The sequence below is a fragment of the Macaca nemestrina genome, chromosome 19 (genome assembly GCF_043159975.1).
Source record: "Macaca nemestrina isolate mMacNem1 chromosome 19, mMacNem.hap1, whole genome shotgun sequence".
NCBI classification, from domain to species: domain Eukaryota; kingdom Metazoa; phylum Chordata; class Mammalia; order Primates; family Cercopithecidae; genus Macaca; species Macaca nemestrina.
The window spans coordinates 71,221,115-71,239,552 of record NC_092143.1 but is presented as its reverse complement, the minus strand read 5'-3'; the positions used below and the strand labels follow the sequence as shown (position 1 = coordinate 71,239,552).

General features: G+C 43.7%; 1 protein-coding gene across 1 annotated transcript in view; it reads left to right on the top strand.

Annotated features, from left to right (window-relative positions):
* The window catches only part of LOC105464721 (collectin subfamily member 12), a 183,713-nt gene that overhangs the window by 129,908 nt on the left and 35,367 nt on the right, over window positions 1-18,438 (top strand). Inside the window, exon 3 of the mRNA XM_011712757.2 lies at window positions 15,493-15,615. Coding sequence (XP_011711059.1) covers window positions 15,493-15,615 — 123 coding nt within the window. The remainder of the gene's footprint in view (window positions 1-15,492; window positions 15,616-18,438) is intronic.

Genomic DNA, 18,438 nt, shown 5'->3' with positions numbered 1-18,438 from the left:
AGTCTCTGTTTCCTTTGAAGATAGGAGGAAGCTTTAACATATTTGGCCAGAAGCATTGTTCTGCTGGAATATGGAACTACACCTGGATCCCCTCTTCCTGAGTCATCATGACACTTCCTGTGTCACAGCGTTAAATGTCCCCTTGGCAGAATGTTCTGGGTACATCCTTGAATCACTAAATGCTCTATTTTGTGTGAATCATATTATCCAGTGTCAGTAAACAACACTCTTTTGGCCGGGCGTGGTGGCTCATGTTGTAGTCAGAGTACTTTGGAAGGGTGAGGCAGGTGGACCGCTTGAGCTCAAGAGTTTGAGATCAACCTGGGCAGTATGGTGAAACCCCATTTCTACAAAAAAAAAAAAAAAACCACAAAAATTAGCTGGGCATGGTGGCACATGCATGTAGTCCCAGCTACTGAGGAGGCTAATGTGGGAGAATTGCTTGAGCCCAGGAGTTTGAGGCTGCAGCGAGCCAAGATCACGCCTCTGCACTCCAGCCTCAATGACAGAGCAAGACCCTGTCTCAAAAAACAAACAAACAAACAAACAAAAAACACTCTTTCAGTTATATCCTCCAAAATGATATGGGAAATTATTTTGCCCCTACTTCTGCACTAACTTCAAAGATTTGGATTGGCTGCTCCCAGCTTTGGCTCGGTGACTTCAGGACTCTGGTACTTGATTTAATAGAAATGAGACAGTACAATAAAAAATTAATGGATCTGGTTTGGTCTTTTTGATCTGTTACCTATTTTGTGTTTTGAGAGCGGGATTGAGACTGGAAGAGAACTGTGGAATGCATTTACCAAAGAACGCTTTCACTGTCTAAACCTAGCGTCTCTGAGTAGGGAGAGGTGGGATGGGTGGGTGGGGTCACACTGTTTGGTTCACAGAGTTGGTGCTGCACGAAGGCACCTGAGGGAAGAATGAGAGCAGAAGTCCAGCTGCACTCTGCAAACCAAGTGTGCAGATATAAAACCTTCGCAGGAATCACCACAGTGCCTATGTCGGAACTCACATACTTGATTGATTCTGCCCTGGATATCCAAGTAATGTGACTGCTGTGCCGCTGGCTGCTGTGCAGATGTTAGTTTCATGCCTCGGTGTGTTTCCCCTCGCTCTCTTGAACCTGTTCTTTATTAGGAACAGAAAGAGTTTGTATCCTCTCTAGGTCCCAGTGAGCAAAGCACAGATCCTTTGCCGCAGGCTCTCCCAGCTTGTCAGGACACAAGTTACCCACCGGCAGGGACATTCCTACAGTCAACTGTCACAGGCCTGTTATTGCTTATTTTCATTTTCCTGTTGCCGCAGCTCCCCTTTCTCTTGTTCTGTCCAGATAATCAGAAGATTTTCTTCTCTTTCTTTAAAAAAAAATTGTTTCTATCCCCTACTCCGTGATCCTTTCCATCTTACCCTAGGCCCATGCAACAGAAACCTGTGAAAGAAGGGGTCCTCCCTGCACCCCAGGGCCCTCCTGGGGTCCTGGCTTTTCCAGCTCCACTTGGATAAACATTTCGTTTCCATGATTTGTGCCCAGTTGTGGTGTGTGTCTGGGAAGTGAGCAGGAGTAGAAACAGATGGATCTTCCACGAGCTCAAACGCAAGAAGATTGACTTCTATGCAGTAGTCCTCCGGATAAAGTTTAGTAAACATATAATCACAGCATCATCTGGGGCTCTGTGTACCCTAATAAATTAGTGCTTCTAATTTTATAAGCACTGTCATTACCACAGTTGTACATGAGATTTTCCTTTGACTGTAGTATATGTTCTTTTGCTTTACTAGGTGTTGTTTATTAGGTGTTGTTTCCCCTAAGTCCTGTAGAAAGTGACAGATTGTTTCAGGGCAACCAGTAGGTTGTATTTACAGGTGGTTGGTTGTCTTGACCAGCTTTGCTGCAATAACACAACTGCTTTCCAGCAGGAAGGAACATTGCATAGTAGTGAGAGCTGTCCAGACTTCATTGTATTCTTCATTTAGGAACAAACATTTTCTGAATCACTGAATCCTTCTTTTTCAGTTCCTCTTCAGGGCTGTGCATAATGGGAAGGTGATGAATGAGTCCTGTCTTTGTGCATGACAGAGATGCAAAAATGGTATTCCTAGTCCATCAGCAGCAGGACCTCAGCTTCTAGTTGCTTTTCCAGAGTAGGGTTGAGAGGCCTGGCTGCCCCAAGCAGGAAGAGCTCTGGCTAAGCACCATTTAGAAGGGGTGTGCTTCCTGGGTCCGTCAAGCTGAGACCATCCCTAGGATCCCGTTGTGTGGTGAACCTCTCAAGACAAGTACCTCTTCTTAATTGGAAGGGTCTCTCTTACCACAGGATATTGTGAAGAATAATAAGCAATGAACTCACATTATGTTCTAAACCACATGCAGTGTACTGAAAGTTAATGTAAATAAATAAATGCTGCAAATTAAAAATAAAATGTATGAGTGAATCCCTATTGGGTGATTCCGGTACTAATTCCAAATTCTACGTTCACTGGGGAGGTGGGGAACACCTCAGTGAAGTGCAGACTGGACAGTGTTAAGTCCTCACCCAAAGTCGCTCTTCGTTAAGCCCGTTTAACCAGTTTACAACTGTAATTAGGAGCTGTTTGGCCATCGGGGAAATAAAATTCATTTCTTTGGGCATGAAATACAATGAAGTGATTATACCATAAAAATTTCATACCATATGAAATTGTATGTGTATTTTCTGCGTCTCTGATCTCCATTATTCACTTGTTTCCAGAGCTGATGTGCTCCTGGTCACATTTTCTGATTCTCTGCTGTAAGAGCTGAAGTTCAAAAGGCCTTCTGCCTGCAGAATGGCTCAGCTGGTAGAATCTGATTTTTTCCATTTTGATTTCTAAGTCTGCTGCTGTTACAGTCATTTATGCATCTCATGAATGTAATGAAGTGTTGCTTTCCTCTGAACTCTTATTTTTTTTCTGCCTGGTAGGTGGGGTTTTAATCCCTGCATGATTTTGAGAGGTAAACAGAGTATCTTCCAGATGGGGGTTGTTCTTCAAAGTCCTTTCCTCGGTGGTGATTCCTCCATCTGAATCCAAATGTGTCCTCCACAGCTGCCTGTCCTAGGTTGATCCACCAGGGCTCTACTTCTTGACTTTGCCATGCTAATGTCAGGTGGGTGACAGCTCAGGCCAGTCCCTCTGTACCTCATTTCCACGTGAGAAGGAAGTGCACGTTCAGGGTAGTTGGTCAGAGTTAAGTCAACCTGTATCCATGGTGTGAAATTAACAGACGTGTGGGAATTGAACCTTAAACATGCTCAGTTTCACTAGGAACCTAAAATTATAATCACCCCACAGAGATTGTAAATTTGAAATTTACCTTGTTTCCATGGAAATTTTTAATTCAAAACATTTAATGTGTAAAATATTACTAGTAAGAGGGCATATAAGATCTGTATCACCTCTGGGGAAGGAAAGGAATGATGCTTCATGTCCAAGCTTGGTGGTGCCAGTGATCCTGAGCTTCTCAAGTAATTACTCTATATGGACAGATAAGTTCTTTACTTGTTTAAATGCAATGGATCAGTTGCACTAGTTTGAGTGGTATGCTGGCAAATGTTTAACAGCCAGCTCTCCAGAAGGCAAAAGCCCTGATTTGGAGCTTTTTGCTGATTTCAATGGTGTAAATACTTCCAGCATGACCAATTTCATGCTACCAATATAAAGTCACTGAATATAGAGTTGTGAAGAGATAACAATAATTGGGGGTCATCAGTCAGTATAAACTGGCTCCAGTCACACCCATGATAAACCCATGGGAAATTGTGATTTTTGATTTTTGTTTTGTTTTGTTTTGTTTTTGACAGTCTCTGTCTGTCACCCAGGCTGGAGAGTAGTGGTGGGATTTCGGCTCACTGCAACCTCTGCCTCCCAGGATCAAGCAATTCTCCTGCCTCAGCCACCCAAGTAGCTGGGACTACAGGCATGTGCCACTATGCTCAGCTAATTTTTTGTATTTTTAGTAGAGATAAGGTTTCACCATATTGGCCAGGCTGGTCTCAAACTCCTGACCTCAAGTGATCCACCCACCTTGGCCTCCCAAAGTGTTAGGATTACAGACATGAGCCACTGTGCCTGGTGATTTTGAATTTTGCTTTAGAAATCCTTTTCTACAAACATCCCTACTGTCTGAAGAAAGTCACTTTATGTGTGTGCATACAAACGTGTGTTCCCATCTGGTTATTTCAGTTTTAAACAATTTTCTAAATTTAACTGTCATTTCTAAACTCCATATAAAGGCATGGAAAATTAGATAAGCCTACCTGTTCCCATTTATTTTATATTCCATAATTCATTGCATGCCTTCTGACTTTTTGTTTAATGTTTTTTTTCATTTTATTTCCAGTTTCATTGCTTTGACCTCCAAAACTATAGCTGTCTGCCCCATGAAAATATTTCTGTCCCCAGCCTCCTTTGTCTAGTTTTGTTTTGTTTTGGTAGAGACAGTATCTCACTATGTTGCCCTGGCCAGTCTTGAACTCCTGGCCTCAGGGATCCTCTTGCCTCACCCTCCCAAAGTGCTGGGATTACAGGCATGAGCCACGACACCAGGCCTTTGTCTAGTTTTAATAACAAGTATGTGGCTAGTGACAGGGGTGGTTGTCATTCAACCTGGAGCCACACTCCCCCGCAGCCTTCGTGGGCCAATAGTCTATTAAAATAGGTCCCTCCTGGTTCCCTCCTTTTTTTTTTTATTTTGTGCCAACTTTTCCTCAATTGGATCATTTCAAGTCGATTGACTCATTTCTCATTAAGTTCAAGACTGAGGCCACATTCAACGCGCAACAGAATGATTGCTTTAAAACACCAATGGTGAAATCTCTTGCTCTGTCTTGGCTTCCTTCCCTTAATTTTAAGTGTCTTCGACTATCATCTTCACTTGAAGAAAGGGAAAAACACATATTCTTGAGGAATGAGGAATGTCTGTCAGGCTGATTGATGTTTTCATTTACATTAAAGTCCACGTTTTTTCCCCATCAAAACACTAGTTTTGGTGGTTGAAAAGAATCGAACCGGTATGTGAGGGAAAGTGGATGTAGGCACGTCTTTGCCAGCACCTGCTCGGCAGCATAATTTTCACAGGCCCCAACACTGTGTCACTGACAAACAGCAAATACCTTGTCATTAACTGAGATTTGTCCTGCTCAGTGCTGTTCCCCCTCGTCATTATATTAGTCCTTCAGCTGCCCCCAAATGACACTTCGTAAAGCAGCCACACTCAAGGCAAGTGTTGGATTGCAGGTTTACAGTTCTCATCTTGGCCCTATCAGATGGAGTTTTGTAAGTGCCGAGACCCACAAGATGGAGAAACGCTGTAGGGTCTTGGGACTCACTTTGGTCTGGGCAGGGGTCTGAAGGCATGTTTTGCATTCCTTTCATCAATAACCTCCATTCCACCCTCTACTGTTGAGACCGCGGCTCCCTGTGGCATCAGCCTTGGATGTGTAGGAGGAAGGGGCTCTCATCAGTGTCAGTATTTTGACTGTCAGACCCCTGAGCTGTGCCCCTCTCCCAGGACATCCATACCCCAGCCCACAGGACAGTGAGATCAGCAAATCACCTAGAAGGCTGGGGACAAAGTTGGGAGAGGAGATTGTGAAATCCCTTGCCACCTGCCAGCAGGTTCCAATTTGGGGACAGGGAGATTGCTCGTGGAAGCGAAGGCCTCTTCCCACTGCTGGGATCTGTACTCCAGTCATGTCTCTGTTAAGCCGCAGGAGGTGCCGAGTACTAGCGGGTGCTGCTTTGCTTAGGGAAATGCAAACGCAACACCGCAGAGAAACAAAACCCTCATGCCTGTGCAAGGAGGTAGCTATGAAGATGATCATGGGGAGTGTGGATGTGTGCAGTATCAACCACACAGGTGCTTAGGGATTTAAGGCAAATTTGGAAAGGGTGCATTGAGGAAGAAATCTGTGAGTAAGCACAAAGGAAGTTAGTTGGTAGAGGGGAAGAGCATTTCAGGAAGGAGAAGGGCAAATCTCACAGCCCAGAGTGGAAACGAAATGAGCAGAGCCCTGTCAGAGACCACAGCCATGCAGGTGCCCAGGGTCCTTCCTATGCACGCTCAAACTCTTGCTCAAATGTTACTCTGCGGAGAGGGCTCCAGACACCATACTTAAAATTGACGTCTACGTCCCCCGCTACGTGTCCTTCGCCCAGTGCTTGCCTTGTTTTTACCATAGCATTCATCACCTTCTGTCATATGAAGACATCCTCCCATTGGAATACAAGTTCCAGAAGGGCAGAGATAGATTTTTGTCTGTTATGTTTACCATTATAACTACTGCCTGCTACTTACACCTTGAATAAATGAATAAACAGGATGTAGCAAGAACAGAATGTGGTGATGTGGGCAGAATTCTGGGGTCGAAGGAACTCCAGCTGGGAGGTAGAAAACCTGAGCCCTAAAGCCAGGCTGGCAGTGTATGAACGTGGGGCAGGAGGAGTAGGAGAGAGGAGTGGAGTTCCTTGGGTCTCAGTTTCTTCACGATGAGATAGATATTAGCCAAGGTGACAACCAGCGCCCCTCCTGGCCTCAAGATTCTGAGTGCCAACATGGTCAGAAGGTGCGGGAGCAGCTGGAGAATCACTGTGGATTCCTGAACCACGGGGTCAAAGAGGTATTGGTAAAGAAAAAAATATTATTTTTTGCCAGTGTATTCCAGATAATTTTTTTTTTAGAGGGAGGCTGAGAGGCCAGAGGTAAGTAAATTTTTTAATCACCATCTGATCAACGCTCCTTTCACCTTCTTCCTTGCCTCTGTCTAACCTTGCCCAGCTCGTGCAAGCTTGAGCCACAAGCAGTTTTTTGGCTCTGTGGATGAAGGAGCCATTGAAGACTAGCTTTTGGGGTTCCCATTTCAAGCATACTAGAACTTCAAAAGAAAACCATGAGGCACCCAGTTTTTTGGTTTCAAGCTTAAGCTGATCAAGGCCCCTGCATATCCCATAGTTGGCTTTGAAATTTTAAAGGTACCTTCTTCCCCTGGCCCACCTCACTCCAAAAACTCCTTCAGCATTGGGGGATATTCCCCTGAGGGGCTAACGTTGCCTTACCAGCCAAAACCCCAAGACACTCTTGACCTCTCCTAGAGAGAATGAGCATGTATTTAGGGCAGAATTAACTTGCTGCTTAAGTGTGTCACCACAGAATAATAAAGGAAAAATTATAGCTGACAGAAGCATCAGGCCTGTAATAGTTAACCCACTGGAGACTACATTTTATTGCTCATTTCGAAGAAAGGCTTATCTATCAACATGTGAAGGGATGTTTCTGCACCCCTTTATTTTGACAGAATACTTCGTCAAGTCTAACTGGTCCATTTTCTAGATTATCTTGTTGGACATCCTTTATCTTGCTTTGTTTTGTTTTTCACTTCTGGAGATGAATAAACTTGGAGAAGCAACACGCAAAAGATTTAGGTTCAACTCCCAGCTCAGCTACTCAGTGGCTTGAGTACTCACCTTCTTTGAACTCCCCACTTTCCTAAAATCTATAAAATTACGGTCAGAATTCCTACTCTGCAGGGTTGTTAAGGACATCGTAAGTAACAAGGAGAGGGTTCCTGGCCCATATCAGGTCCACAGTAATAGCCATCATCCTCAGCAGTTCCTCTTAACATTCACAGCAATAGCAAACTCTCACCCACTCAAGAAATGTCTCATGGCCTTCCTCAATTACCTGTCAGAGTCAGTGTCAGGCTCCACTCTACAGCAGACTGACGACCCAGGCTAGAGCTGCATTTTCATGAGTCCTTTTAATGAAAAGATTCAGCACTTAATCCCAGAAGGACATTTTCTGGTAGTGCCAGATAATGAAGTAGTCAGGCTGCTGAAATGTTGACAGTTCACTCTGCCCATAGCATAAAATGAATAGGAATAGAGCCAAGAGGAAGGGGCCAGCTAGGAGAGATGACTGCAAGAGATGTGATGGTTGAGCTCCCCAGTGAGCAAGGATTCCTCTCCTTGGAATTGAAAGCATTTGTGGACAGTTCATCTAATAAAAGATTTCTTATAAAAACCACAAAGAGAAAATAATGGCGTTCTTTTGAGCCACTATATATTCTGGCAGACACTGTATACTCTGAGTGGGACCCTTACATCTGGTTTTTGCCTACAACAATTCTTTTTTAGTAGGCAGGGTATAAATTATAAATTTTAAATAAATAATGCATAATCTTAAAAAAAAAAAACAATAAAACCAAACCAGAACTGACTGCCTTTTCTTTTTATACACATGAAAAAATTTCAATGAAAACAAACTATACTGGCCGGGCGCGGTGGCTCAAGCCTGTAATCCCAGCACTTTGGGAGGCCGAGGCGGGCGGATCACAAGGTCAGGAGATCGAGACCACAGTGAAACCCCGTCTCTACTAAAAATACAAAAAATTAGCCGGGCGCGGTGGCGGGCGCCTGTAGTCCCAGCTACTCAGGAGGCTGAGGCAGGAGAATGGCGGGAACCCGGGAGGCGGAGCTTGCAGTGAGCCGAGATCGCGCCACTGCACTCCAGCCTGGGCAACAGCGTGAGACTCCGTCTCAAAAAAAAAAAAAAAAAAAGAAAACAAACTATACCCTTGGTAAATGCACAGAATTTGAATGTAAGTTCAGAATGAATGCCGAAGAGTTCATGCTGTCATAAAACTCTCTTCTGGCCGGGCGCGGTGGCTCAAGCCTGTAATCCCAGCACTTTGGGAGGCCGAGACGGGCGGATCATGAGGTCAGGAGATCGAGACCATCCTGGCTGACACGGTGAAACCCCGTCTCTGCTAAAAAATACAAAAAACTAGCCGGGCGAGGTGGCGGGCGCCTGTAGTCCCAGCTACTCGGGAGGCTGAGGCAGGAGAATGGCGTGAACCCGGGATGTGGAGCTTGCAGTGAGCCGAGATCTGGCCACTGCACTCCAGCCTGGGTGGCAGAGCGAGACTCCGTCTCAAAAAAAAAAAAAAAAAACTCTCTTCTAAGTAACTTTTCTGGTTTGAACACATCTTTATGAATACAGAGCTGCTGTGAGGCTTCACTTATTTTGCACAGAAAGTGATTTCATTTCCAATTCTTGTCCTGCTTCCGTTTTCATGGCTATCCACATCGTTAGGAAACTTGGCATAGTAAGGTGTCCAGGGCTGGGATTTGTATTTGGGGAACTAAATTACTCACTAATAAAAAAAATTTCTTTACTAACTAATTCCATATTTCATCATTTAGTAAGTAGCCTTTATTGTAAGGAAAAGCTAGTTATTTCAGTGGATAAAGTGTTTTATGTATTTAACTTTTGTTCCAGTGATATTGTGTAACAACTAACCAGGTTGTTAACTCTTACTGTTTTGTTGCTTTTGAGGGCATTTTAATTATAGGAATTTATTTGAATCATCCATTTTACTGTTAGAGCCAAATCATTCTTATGGGTTTATGGGAATCTATACCACCAGGCAGTAGATTAATAACTGTAAAAAAACCACATGAAAAGGTCACTGCAAATCTCAGATCAAAACTCGTGGTTTTCTGGATTTTGCAATTGACCCTTTTTAAAGCTTCTCTTTGGTAACATGATCTTTATGGCAACACCACTGAGCTATAAGACACTTGTGATCATGAAAAGAGCCCAGAAGTGCCCGCACACTCACCCACAATGCCAGCCTCCGCCTCCCAAGGAAGGGGATGGATCTGCAATGTATCCATTTTAACACACGAGCCCACCTTCGGTGATACACATGGCAAAAAAATATGAGAGTGAAGGAGACTCTTTTTTTTTTTCTACAAAAAGATCGGAAAAACAGACTGGATTGAGCCTGGACCACAGCACTTGGGAGGGCTCTTTATGGAGAACCACAGCAGAAAGGAATTCTCTTTGCTGGTGAATTCTTCTGGCCCTTTGCACTGTCATTCCTGGAGTGTTTCAGTTATTCCCCAACCAGCAAACGGCTCACTGATCCGCAGCCCCCATTCCCCCACTGCCAGCTTCCTACTTGAAATGTGTTGTTGGAACCAGGGCAGCCCAGGGGACTCTGAGTTTGGGCACTGGGGACCAAATTGTCAGCCTATTCTGAACTTCCATGGAATACTCAAGGAGTTAACCAGCGCAATTTTGGCTTCACTGGGCCCCCACACTTTTTTGTATAACAAAGACTTGGACACTGGAAAATACATTCAAAACATGAGCCAAGAGTGGAGTTCAGCAGGAGATAGTTCAAGAGGGAGAAGCAGTGGAAAGGCATGCACCCTTCAGGTCCTTGCTGCCTGTAGGCCACTGAATTTCAAATGTGCTCTTGGGGCCAGGTTCTTTGGGACGCTGGATCTCTTAATGCTGACGGGCAGCACTGCTTCACTTCCTGAGCTGGAATCTCTCATCTTCAGCACTCTGTATACCAGTCCCCAGCCCTTCCTTCCCTGCCCACCCCCACCTCCCATGGGAACAAAGTCCCCAGGCTCTGGAAAGTAATGCTAAGAAAACAAACACTATAAAGGCTGGTAACAGGGGGATATCTCTCTTGAATGTTATTTTGTAACCATCTAGTTTCAAGGAGGAGGGGGTGCCCCAGCTACAGGAGCCAGCAGGGTCCCTTTGTAGTAGGCATCCGTGTGTTTGGCCAGATGTCCTCCCAGCGGAGGGCAGAGAGGAAGATAAAACAGAACTCTTATTAAAAAGAAGTCAGGGGAGGGGCAAAACAAGACAGAGAAAGTGTGTCAAGTGGAAAGGGAGGCCAGGCAGTGCCATCTGATATTGATTAAATGCTGATAGAGTCAGCAGTGAGAAATACACACAGTGAGGAAGTGCCCCAGCTCTTCGGAATGTGAACCAGTGACAGCTGTCTGGGAGTGGATCTGCACGAATACCACATGCACAAGATGCCTGGCGGCCACAGGGCTAGCTCACAGGGAAGGATGGGAGGGAAAGATGAGTGTGCTGGAGTCAGGACATGTGGCTTCTGATCCTGCTTCCTCTCTCTGGGCCTCTCTTTTCCCATCAATGACACAATGATGCTTGATCTGCACAACCTTCTAGCTCCCAGATTGTGTCATCTATACCATAATCTCTGCTCTAACCAAATCCTCTGCAGCTCCACTAAGGTGGAAGCTAAGAAATCATCCTGAAGAGGCGTAAGAAGCTCACCCAGCATGGTCCAAAAATCCCAAAGGAATAACCGCCGCCCATCAGCCGTGGGAGTGCCACCCAGTCCTTCAGCGGGAGGTCAGGCCAGCACCCTGTGTCGGTTGCCCTTCTGTGCTTCACAGTTGCCACCAAAGCAAGTTCATGGTTTCTCAGCATGGAATGTGGCGTGTCTGTGGGTCTATCTATATGTTCCTTTCTCTAAATTTCAAAAGTATTTTTACTCTTATTGGTTGTAAAGAGTCTTTTTTCATTTTATACCGTCAGATTACAGAGAGCTTACGCACTGGTGTGTATGTGTGGCAGGGTGGGGGGAGTGTGGGTGGGTGTGTGCATGCGCACATCCTTTAGTTAAGAGTGCCTTCTTGAAAGTTTGTTGTTTTGGTTTTTTGGTTTTTTTCCTTTTTAGCAAATGTCATGAGGACAGTGGTATTTTAATATAAAGAGTGAGGCTAGATTCCAGTGGGAATGGAAGAGGAAGCTTCCACTGAGATGAAAAGATCTCACACTAGGGTGGTGGCAGGAGAAATGGAGAGGAAAGGATGGCTATAGAGAGGGACCATGGCCTAGTAGAGAGATCGTGGCATCTGGAGTCTGACACAGGTTGGAGTCCTGGTCAGTTCAGCTCTCACTACGATGCCCCCTTGCAGTCCTTTTATGGATTAGAGATGCTGTGTGTAAGGGACCTAGCTCAGAACCTGGCACACTGTAGGCAGCAACTGAACATCAGTAAACTGTAGATGATGATGATCATGTTGAAAAATAGCCCACTGGAGGATTAACAAGACCTGGTGACTGAATTGGAGAATAAGTACAAGAGAAGAAATGATGGTGTCTTTGAGTTTAACCACCTGAGGAATTGGGGTAGTAATAGTAGTTAAGTTGAGTACAATAAGAAAAGTTGGGTGGAAGTTGGAGATCTGGTTTGGCAGGGCTAGAAATGAAGTCAGTTTTAGACATAAGAGATGGTGCTGAGATATACAGGTGGCTATAAGGAAGTAAGACAGAAAGGAAAGAGAGGGGGAAAATGGAAAAATTATAATAAAGAAGTTGATTTACTCTAGGTTTGTTTGATCAGTGAGTCTAATTTTACAGCTTCACCTTCAAGGGATTGGTTAACCAAAGGTCAATTCATTAAAGTGTGGTCCTCAGACCAGTTGTCACCTAGACCTTACAGAAATGCAGAATCTTAGCTCCTCCCTCAGACCCACTGAATTGGAACCTGCATTTCAACAATGTGATGTGTAAGCACTTTAAAGTTTGAGAAACATTGTTCTGAAGTGTGGTCCCCAGACCACAGCATCATCAGCATCAGCATCACCTGGGAACTTCTTAGAAATCCAAATTCTTGGCCAGGCATGGTGGCTCATGCCTGTAATCCCAGCACTTTGGGAGGCCGAGGCAGCAAGGCAGGTGGATCACTTGAGGTCAGGAGTTTGTGACCAGCCTGGCCAACATGGTGAAACCCCGTTTCTACTAAAAATACAAAAAGTAGCCAGGCGTGGTGGCGGGCACCTGTAATCCCAGCTACTCGGGAGGCTGAGGCAGGAGAATCACTTGAACCCTGGAGGCAGAGGTTGCAGCGAGCCAAGATCGTGCCACTGCACTCCAGCAGAGCAAAACTCCATCTCAAAAAAAAAAAAAAAAAAAAAGGAAATCCACATTCTCAGTTCCCTTCTCGGACCTCCTGAATTAGAAACAATGTGTTTTAATGAGTGCTTCAAGTGACTCTGAGGCACCCCAAAGTTTGAGAAGCACTGCTCTAAGTCATGAAATTGACAGATGCACCTCCTTCCTTTGTGTCTACAGCCAGAGAGATGTGCTGAACACCAGAGGGATTGGTTGAACCCTGAAAGCTAAATTTAAGTCATTGTTATATGCTGTTTCTCTCATCATTTTGCATTAAACACAGCTGAAGAGCTCTTTTCACTGAAGAAGGGCACTATGCGTAAAATTACAAACCAAAGGAGAGAAACTTCAACTGTGGCTTAATCCTCATGACTTACCCATCAAAAGTTATTGAGCACAGTTATAGGAGATCAGTCCTCTTTATGTGCTGTTGCTCCTGGGGGATGCTATTAGTAAGACACACATAGGGAAACAGGTCGGGGAAACAGGGAATCTCCTGATATTCCTTACAATGTGATTTTTACATTAAAACATCCACAGTCTTTGTCTTGTGTGTCTTTCTAATCTATCAGATGGAAATTCTCGTTTTAAAGGTTAGTTTCTGGAGTCACTTGCAGCAGTGATGCTGGTTTACCGCTCAGACAAGAATGTTTTTCCAAAACTTGAACTTTTAGCAGTAAAAATTTACCTCCTCTCATCAAAAGTGTCTGGTTTTTCTATTTGTTCTACAGTCATTATTCAAATCACTATGATAACATATATTTATTTGTTCTACAGTCATTATTCAAATCACTATGATAACATATATAAGTGTCAGTGTCTGTTTCTTGTATACACGTAATATGCAAAATTTGTTATATATTGGGCAGTTAATTACAAGATTACTTGTATTTTCTGCCGTAGGTTATAATACATTACAACCGGTGGCATGCTGATAAACTAGTTGTTTGCAGCCAGGGAATGGGGGTCATCCTAATTTGTAGTGTTTGCCAATTTCTGTGGTGTAAATGCTCCCTGCAAGGCGGATTTCAAGCTACCAACAGTTTCACAATCAGCTCTCAAAATTCTTACAAATTTAACAATTGGCTCTTACAAGCCAGTAGAACCAACTTCAGCACGCCACTGAAACAAACATCAAGGGACCAATCAATAGGATTTTTTTGTTGTATTTGAATGCTGTAGGTCTAATAATGTCTGAAATAAGTAAATTTGAATGTTTAAATATTTTGTCATATAGAGATTTTTACTGAACTTATCATTGTAATTATCATAATGGAATTTGATTTGAAACTACAGTCATGTGCCACATAACATTTCAGTCAACAATGGACTGCATAGATGATGGCAGTCCCATAGGATTATAAAACTATATTTTTATTGTACCTTTTCTATATTTAGATACACAAATACTTACCATTGTGTTAAAGTTGCCAAAAATAAAATTGCCTGTCAGTAGAGTAACATGCTGTACAGGTTTGAGCCTGGGTGCAACAGGCCATACCATGTAGCCTAGGTGTGTAGTAGTCTATATCAGAGGTCCCCAACCCCCAGGGCCATAGACTGGTTACCTGTTAGGAACTGGGCTGCATAGCAGGAGGTGAGCAGCGGGCGAGTGAGTGAAGCATCATCTGTATTTACATCCATTTCCCATCACTTGCATGACCACCCGAGCTCCGCCTCCTGTCAGAGCAGCGGCGGCATTAGATTCTCATAGAAGCGCAAATCGTGTTGTGAACTGTGCATGCGAGGGATCTAGGTTGTGCCCTCCTTATAAGAATCTGATGCCTGTGATCTGTCAGTGTCTCCCATTACACCCATACGGGACCATCTGTTGACAGGAAAACAAGCTCAGGGCTCCCACTGTTTCTACATTATGGTGAGTTGTATAATTTTTTCATTATATATTACAATGTAATAATAATAGAAATAAAGTACACAATAAATGGAATGCATTTGAATCATCCCGAAACCATCCCTACCCCTACTCTAGTCCATGGAAAAATTGGGGAAGAAGATGGGGACCGCTGGTCTATACCATCTAGGTTTGTGTAAGTACACTCTAGGACCGTGGTCCCCAACCTTTTCGGAACCAGGGACCAGTTTCATGGAAGATAATTTTTCCATGGATGGACTGGGGGCGGGAGATAGTTTCAGGATGAAATTGTTCCACCTCAGATCATCAGGCATTAGTCAGATTCTCTTAAGGAGCACGCACCCTAGATCCCTCGCATGTGCAGTTCACAATAGGGTTCGCGCTCTTAAGAGAATCTAATGCTGCCGCAGATCTGACAGGAGGCAGAGCTCAGGTGGTCACGCTGGCTCACCTGCCACTCAACTCCTGCTGTGCAGCCAGTTCCTAACAGGCCACCAGACTGGTACCAGTCCATGGCCTGGGAATTAGGGACCCCTGCTCTAGGATGTTCACACAGTGATGAAATTGCCTAATGATGCCATTCTCAGACTGTATTCCCATTAAATGATGCATGACTGTATTCTATGAAACAAAGTTATGTGCAATTATTTTAAAGTCGTATTAAATACAGCTATAACAATAGAATGGTAATGTTAAAGTACTTATGTTGCTCAAGCGGTATGTTTACTGTCACAATAGTTCTCATAGCATAGTAAGGCATATGTAAAAATTATTCTTAGTCCCAGTATTTGAACCAAAATGCAAAAAGATATATTTTTAAATGACATCTTTGCTTACTGTTATTAAAATTTGACTTCTCTTACAGGTATTCAGGAAGGAACACAATGTACCAAATGTAAAAATAACTGGGCGCTGAAGTTCTCTATCATATTATTATACATTTTGTGTGCCTTGCTAACAATCACAGTAGCCATTTTGGGATATAAAGGTAAGTATGCTTTCTTTTTTTTCTTCCAAATAACAAGTGTTCCTTCATTAAGTTAAGCATGAGAAGATTCATATTTGCAAGTATGAAGTATTTCATTCATACAACTCAGATGCAAAATAGCAACATGATAAACTTCATCTCTGTATCTTGAACTTACAGCTATGAGATCTGAAAGGGGAGACATAATAATTCCTTTTGACTCATTTCAGCAATAATCAGGGTCCTCTCTGACAGTTATAATGTTTTTTTTTTCCCTTGTTGCTTTTTCCTACCTATTTCTAGCTACTCCTTCTTCCTCTATTTTTTTTCATCTTATCTCTTGGAGGCTTTATGGAAACCCTGGTGTCAGCACACAGGAAAACTATATTGACAGAGAATAAGCAAAACACAAGATCTCCAGAGATACAACATGCTTCACCCAGGGATTGGCCAACTAATTCCCTTTTTTCTCTTCAGCACATTCACTGTGGTCACTGTTGTTTATATAGCTCTATAAAAATACTGCACTGTAGAAATTAAGCACAGAGGCAGCACTCCCACCTCAACCCACTTTATAGGATGTTGGGCCTAAACATATCTGGTTTAGGGTAAGGGCAGGATTTTTGCCGGAATCCTCCAGACTTGCAGACACAGTAAGTTCCTCACGCACCTTTCAGAGACCATGGGTAGAAGGTGTCGTGATTCAGAATCGCAAAACTACATAAGCCCTTTTCTAGAAAACAGCCAGGCGAACCTTCCTGTCAAAAACACGAGAGGCAAACACGGCCATTTTGTTTCAGAACAGAGGCCGACGGAGAGTCTGTGGATCATCAGGTCTTCCTTCTGCTCTGTGGCCCGCAGACTGACCTAGGAAAACAAAGATTCCAAGTGAATTCCCTCCAACTGGTCATTCCTCCCACCTCTCTCCCAGCATGCAGTAGTTTCCTGAGAAAGCACAGTGTGTATTGGAATGAGATGGGTGTCAGGGCCAGACAGTCCAGGTTCAAGCCTTGATCCTACCATTTGTCATACAATTGTGAATGTTCAGTAAGTGCTTGCTAGTGTGCCAGGGGCCATGCTGAGTCTTCCACATGGCTCCATACCCAGGTATAAATCATACCCTCTTAGAGTTCCTGATTTCTTATGTGTAAGATGGCAATAATAATGCTACCTGTCAAAGTGATTGGGATGAGCAAAGATGATGTAATTGAAGTATCTGTCCTGTGCCTGGTCCCAGGAAATCATATCTGTGTCTCTGTTCCTTGCTTCTTCCTAACCACATTACACAGATCTAGCCATTAGAATGGCAAAACCTGTTAAAAATCCTCAGTATAGTCGAGGCTTTTAGTCCCATCTCTAAGGCCATATACGTGGAAAATAATGTGCATCATTGGATGTGTTGACTGATTAGTCTGGGCAATGGAAATCTGGAAAATTACCAGGTCATTCTATCCATTTGTGACGAGTTAGACCGTGATCTAACCCGGAGCATCTTAAGTTTTTAGATGAAGCAGCAAACAGAGTAAGTGATTAAGGAAGGCTATTAAATCATGATTAGCCCTGGGCAGAGAGGTGGAGGGAACCTGGTGAGAGAAAGGAGGGTTTTCTGGACTATTTCTCTTCCTGTCGTTTAGATTATTTAGGTCATTACTCACTTCTCCATGACTTTTCCTAGTGAGCCAAGATAAAGGAGAAGCTTGAAATCAAACAGCCATTTAATAAGTACCTTTAAGTCTCAGTACTATGTAATCACATTTACTGCTAAAAGAGAGACGAGAGTGGTTTGGCAAATATATTAACATTTTGTAATTTTTACCTCTGCTAGGAAATAAAGTCTAGGACATTTATGCATTCAGAATTTTACAAAAAGAGTCAAAGAAGAGGCTTCCCCCCCGCCTTTTTTGTTCTGTTTGTTTGTTAAGGTACAGATATTTCCTCCCTTTTTATCCATGGAAAGCCCGTCCTGGCTCTGGCATGTTTAGCGTGTGCTGGTCCATTTGCCCACAGCACCTTTTCTCTGCTCTCCAGCTAAAGTGCCTCCCTCCTACCCTTCATGTCTCATGTAGACACATGGCAGCTCCCGAAAGCTGAATTAGGCCCCTTCCTGTTTGTTCCCATAGCACCCGGTATTTACTCTTAGCTCCTGTCACACTGTGTCATTAGAGTCAATGGACTTGAGTGTGTCACCACCCAAACTATAAGTTTCCATGAAGACAAGAGACTACCTTTTATTTATTGTATCTCCCACCAGCACCTAGTCTCATGATATTTAACCAGTGCCTAGGAAAGTTCACTGGATGAATTAATGGGAGGATGGATGGATGGATGGATGGATGGATGGATGGATGGATGGATGGATTGTGCATTAGGGCTGCCTTCCATGAAGGCAAACAATAGATGCTCAGGGACCTCTAGGCCAATCTGCAGGTAGGGGATAGCTGCCCTAAAAGCCCTCCCTGGAAACCTCATGTTTTGGAGATTGGCTTGGCCTGCTCTGTGGGGGCAGTCTCACCAAGATGAAGGAAGAAGAGATAATGGGGAGCAAGTACAAGGGGAGACGAGATGATGTCTTGCCCCTCTTTTCTTTCCTTCGGTGCCTCCCTCCTTCAGGCCTCTGCTGACAAAAAAATAAATAAATAAAATAATACAACATGCACTTTTGCTTTCCAAACACAGCATTAATGGACTAAAATGTTGATATTTTCCAGATGTGCTTTCTCTTTACTCACACAGTGACTCCTCTTTCTTGCTGGTAAGATTCTAGTGACCCAATGTTGTAAGAGGCAGAAAGATAAGACCCAGTTCTCCCTTCACACATTCCCCCTTTGAAGTCTAGAGAAACTC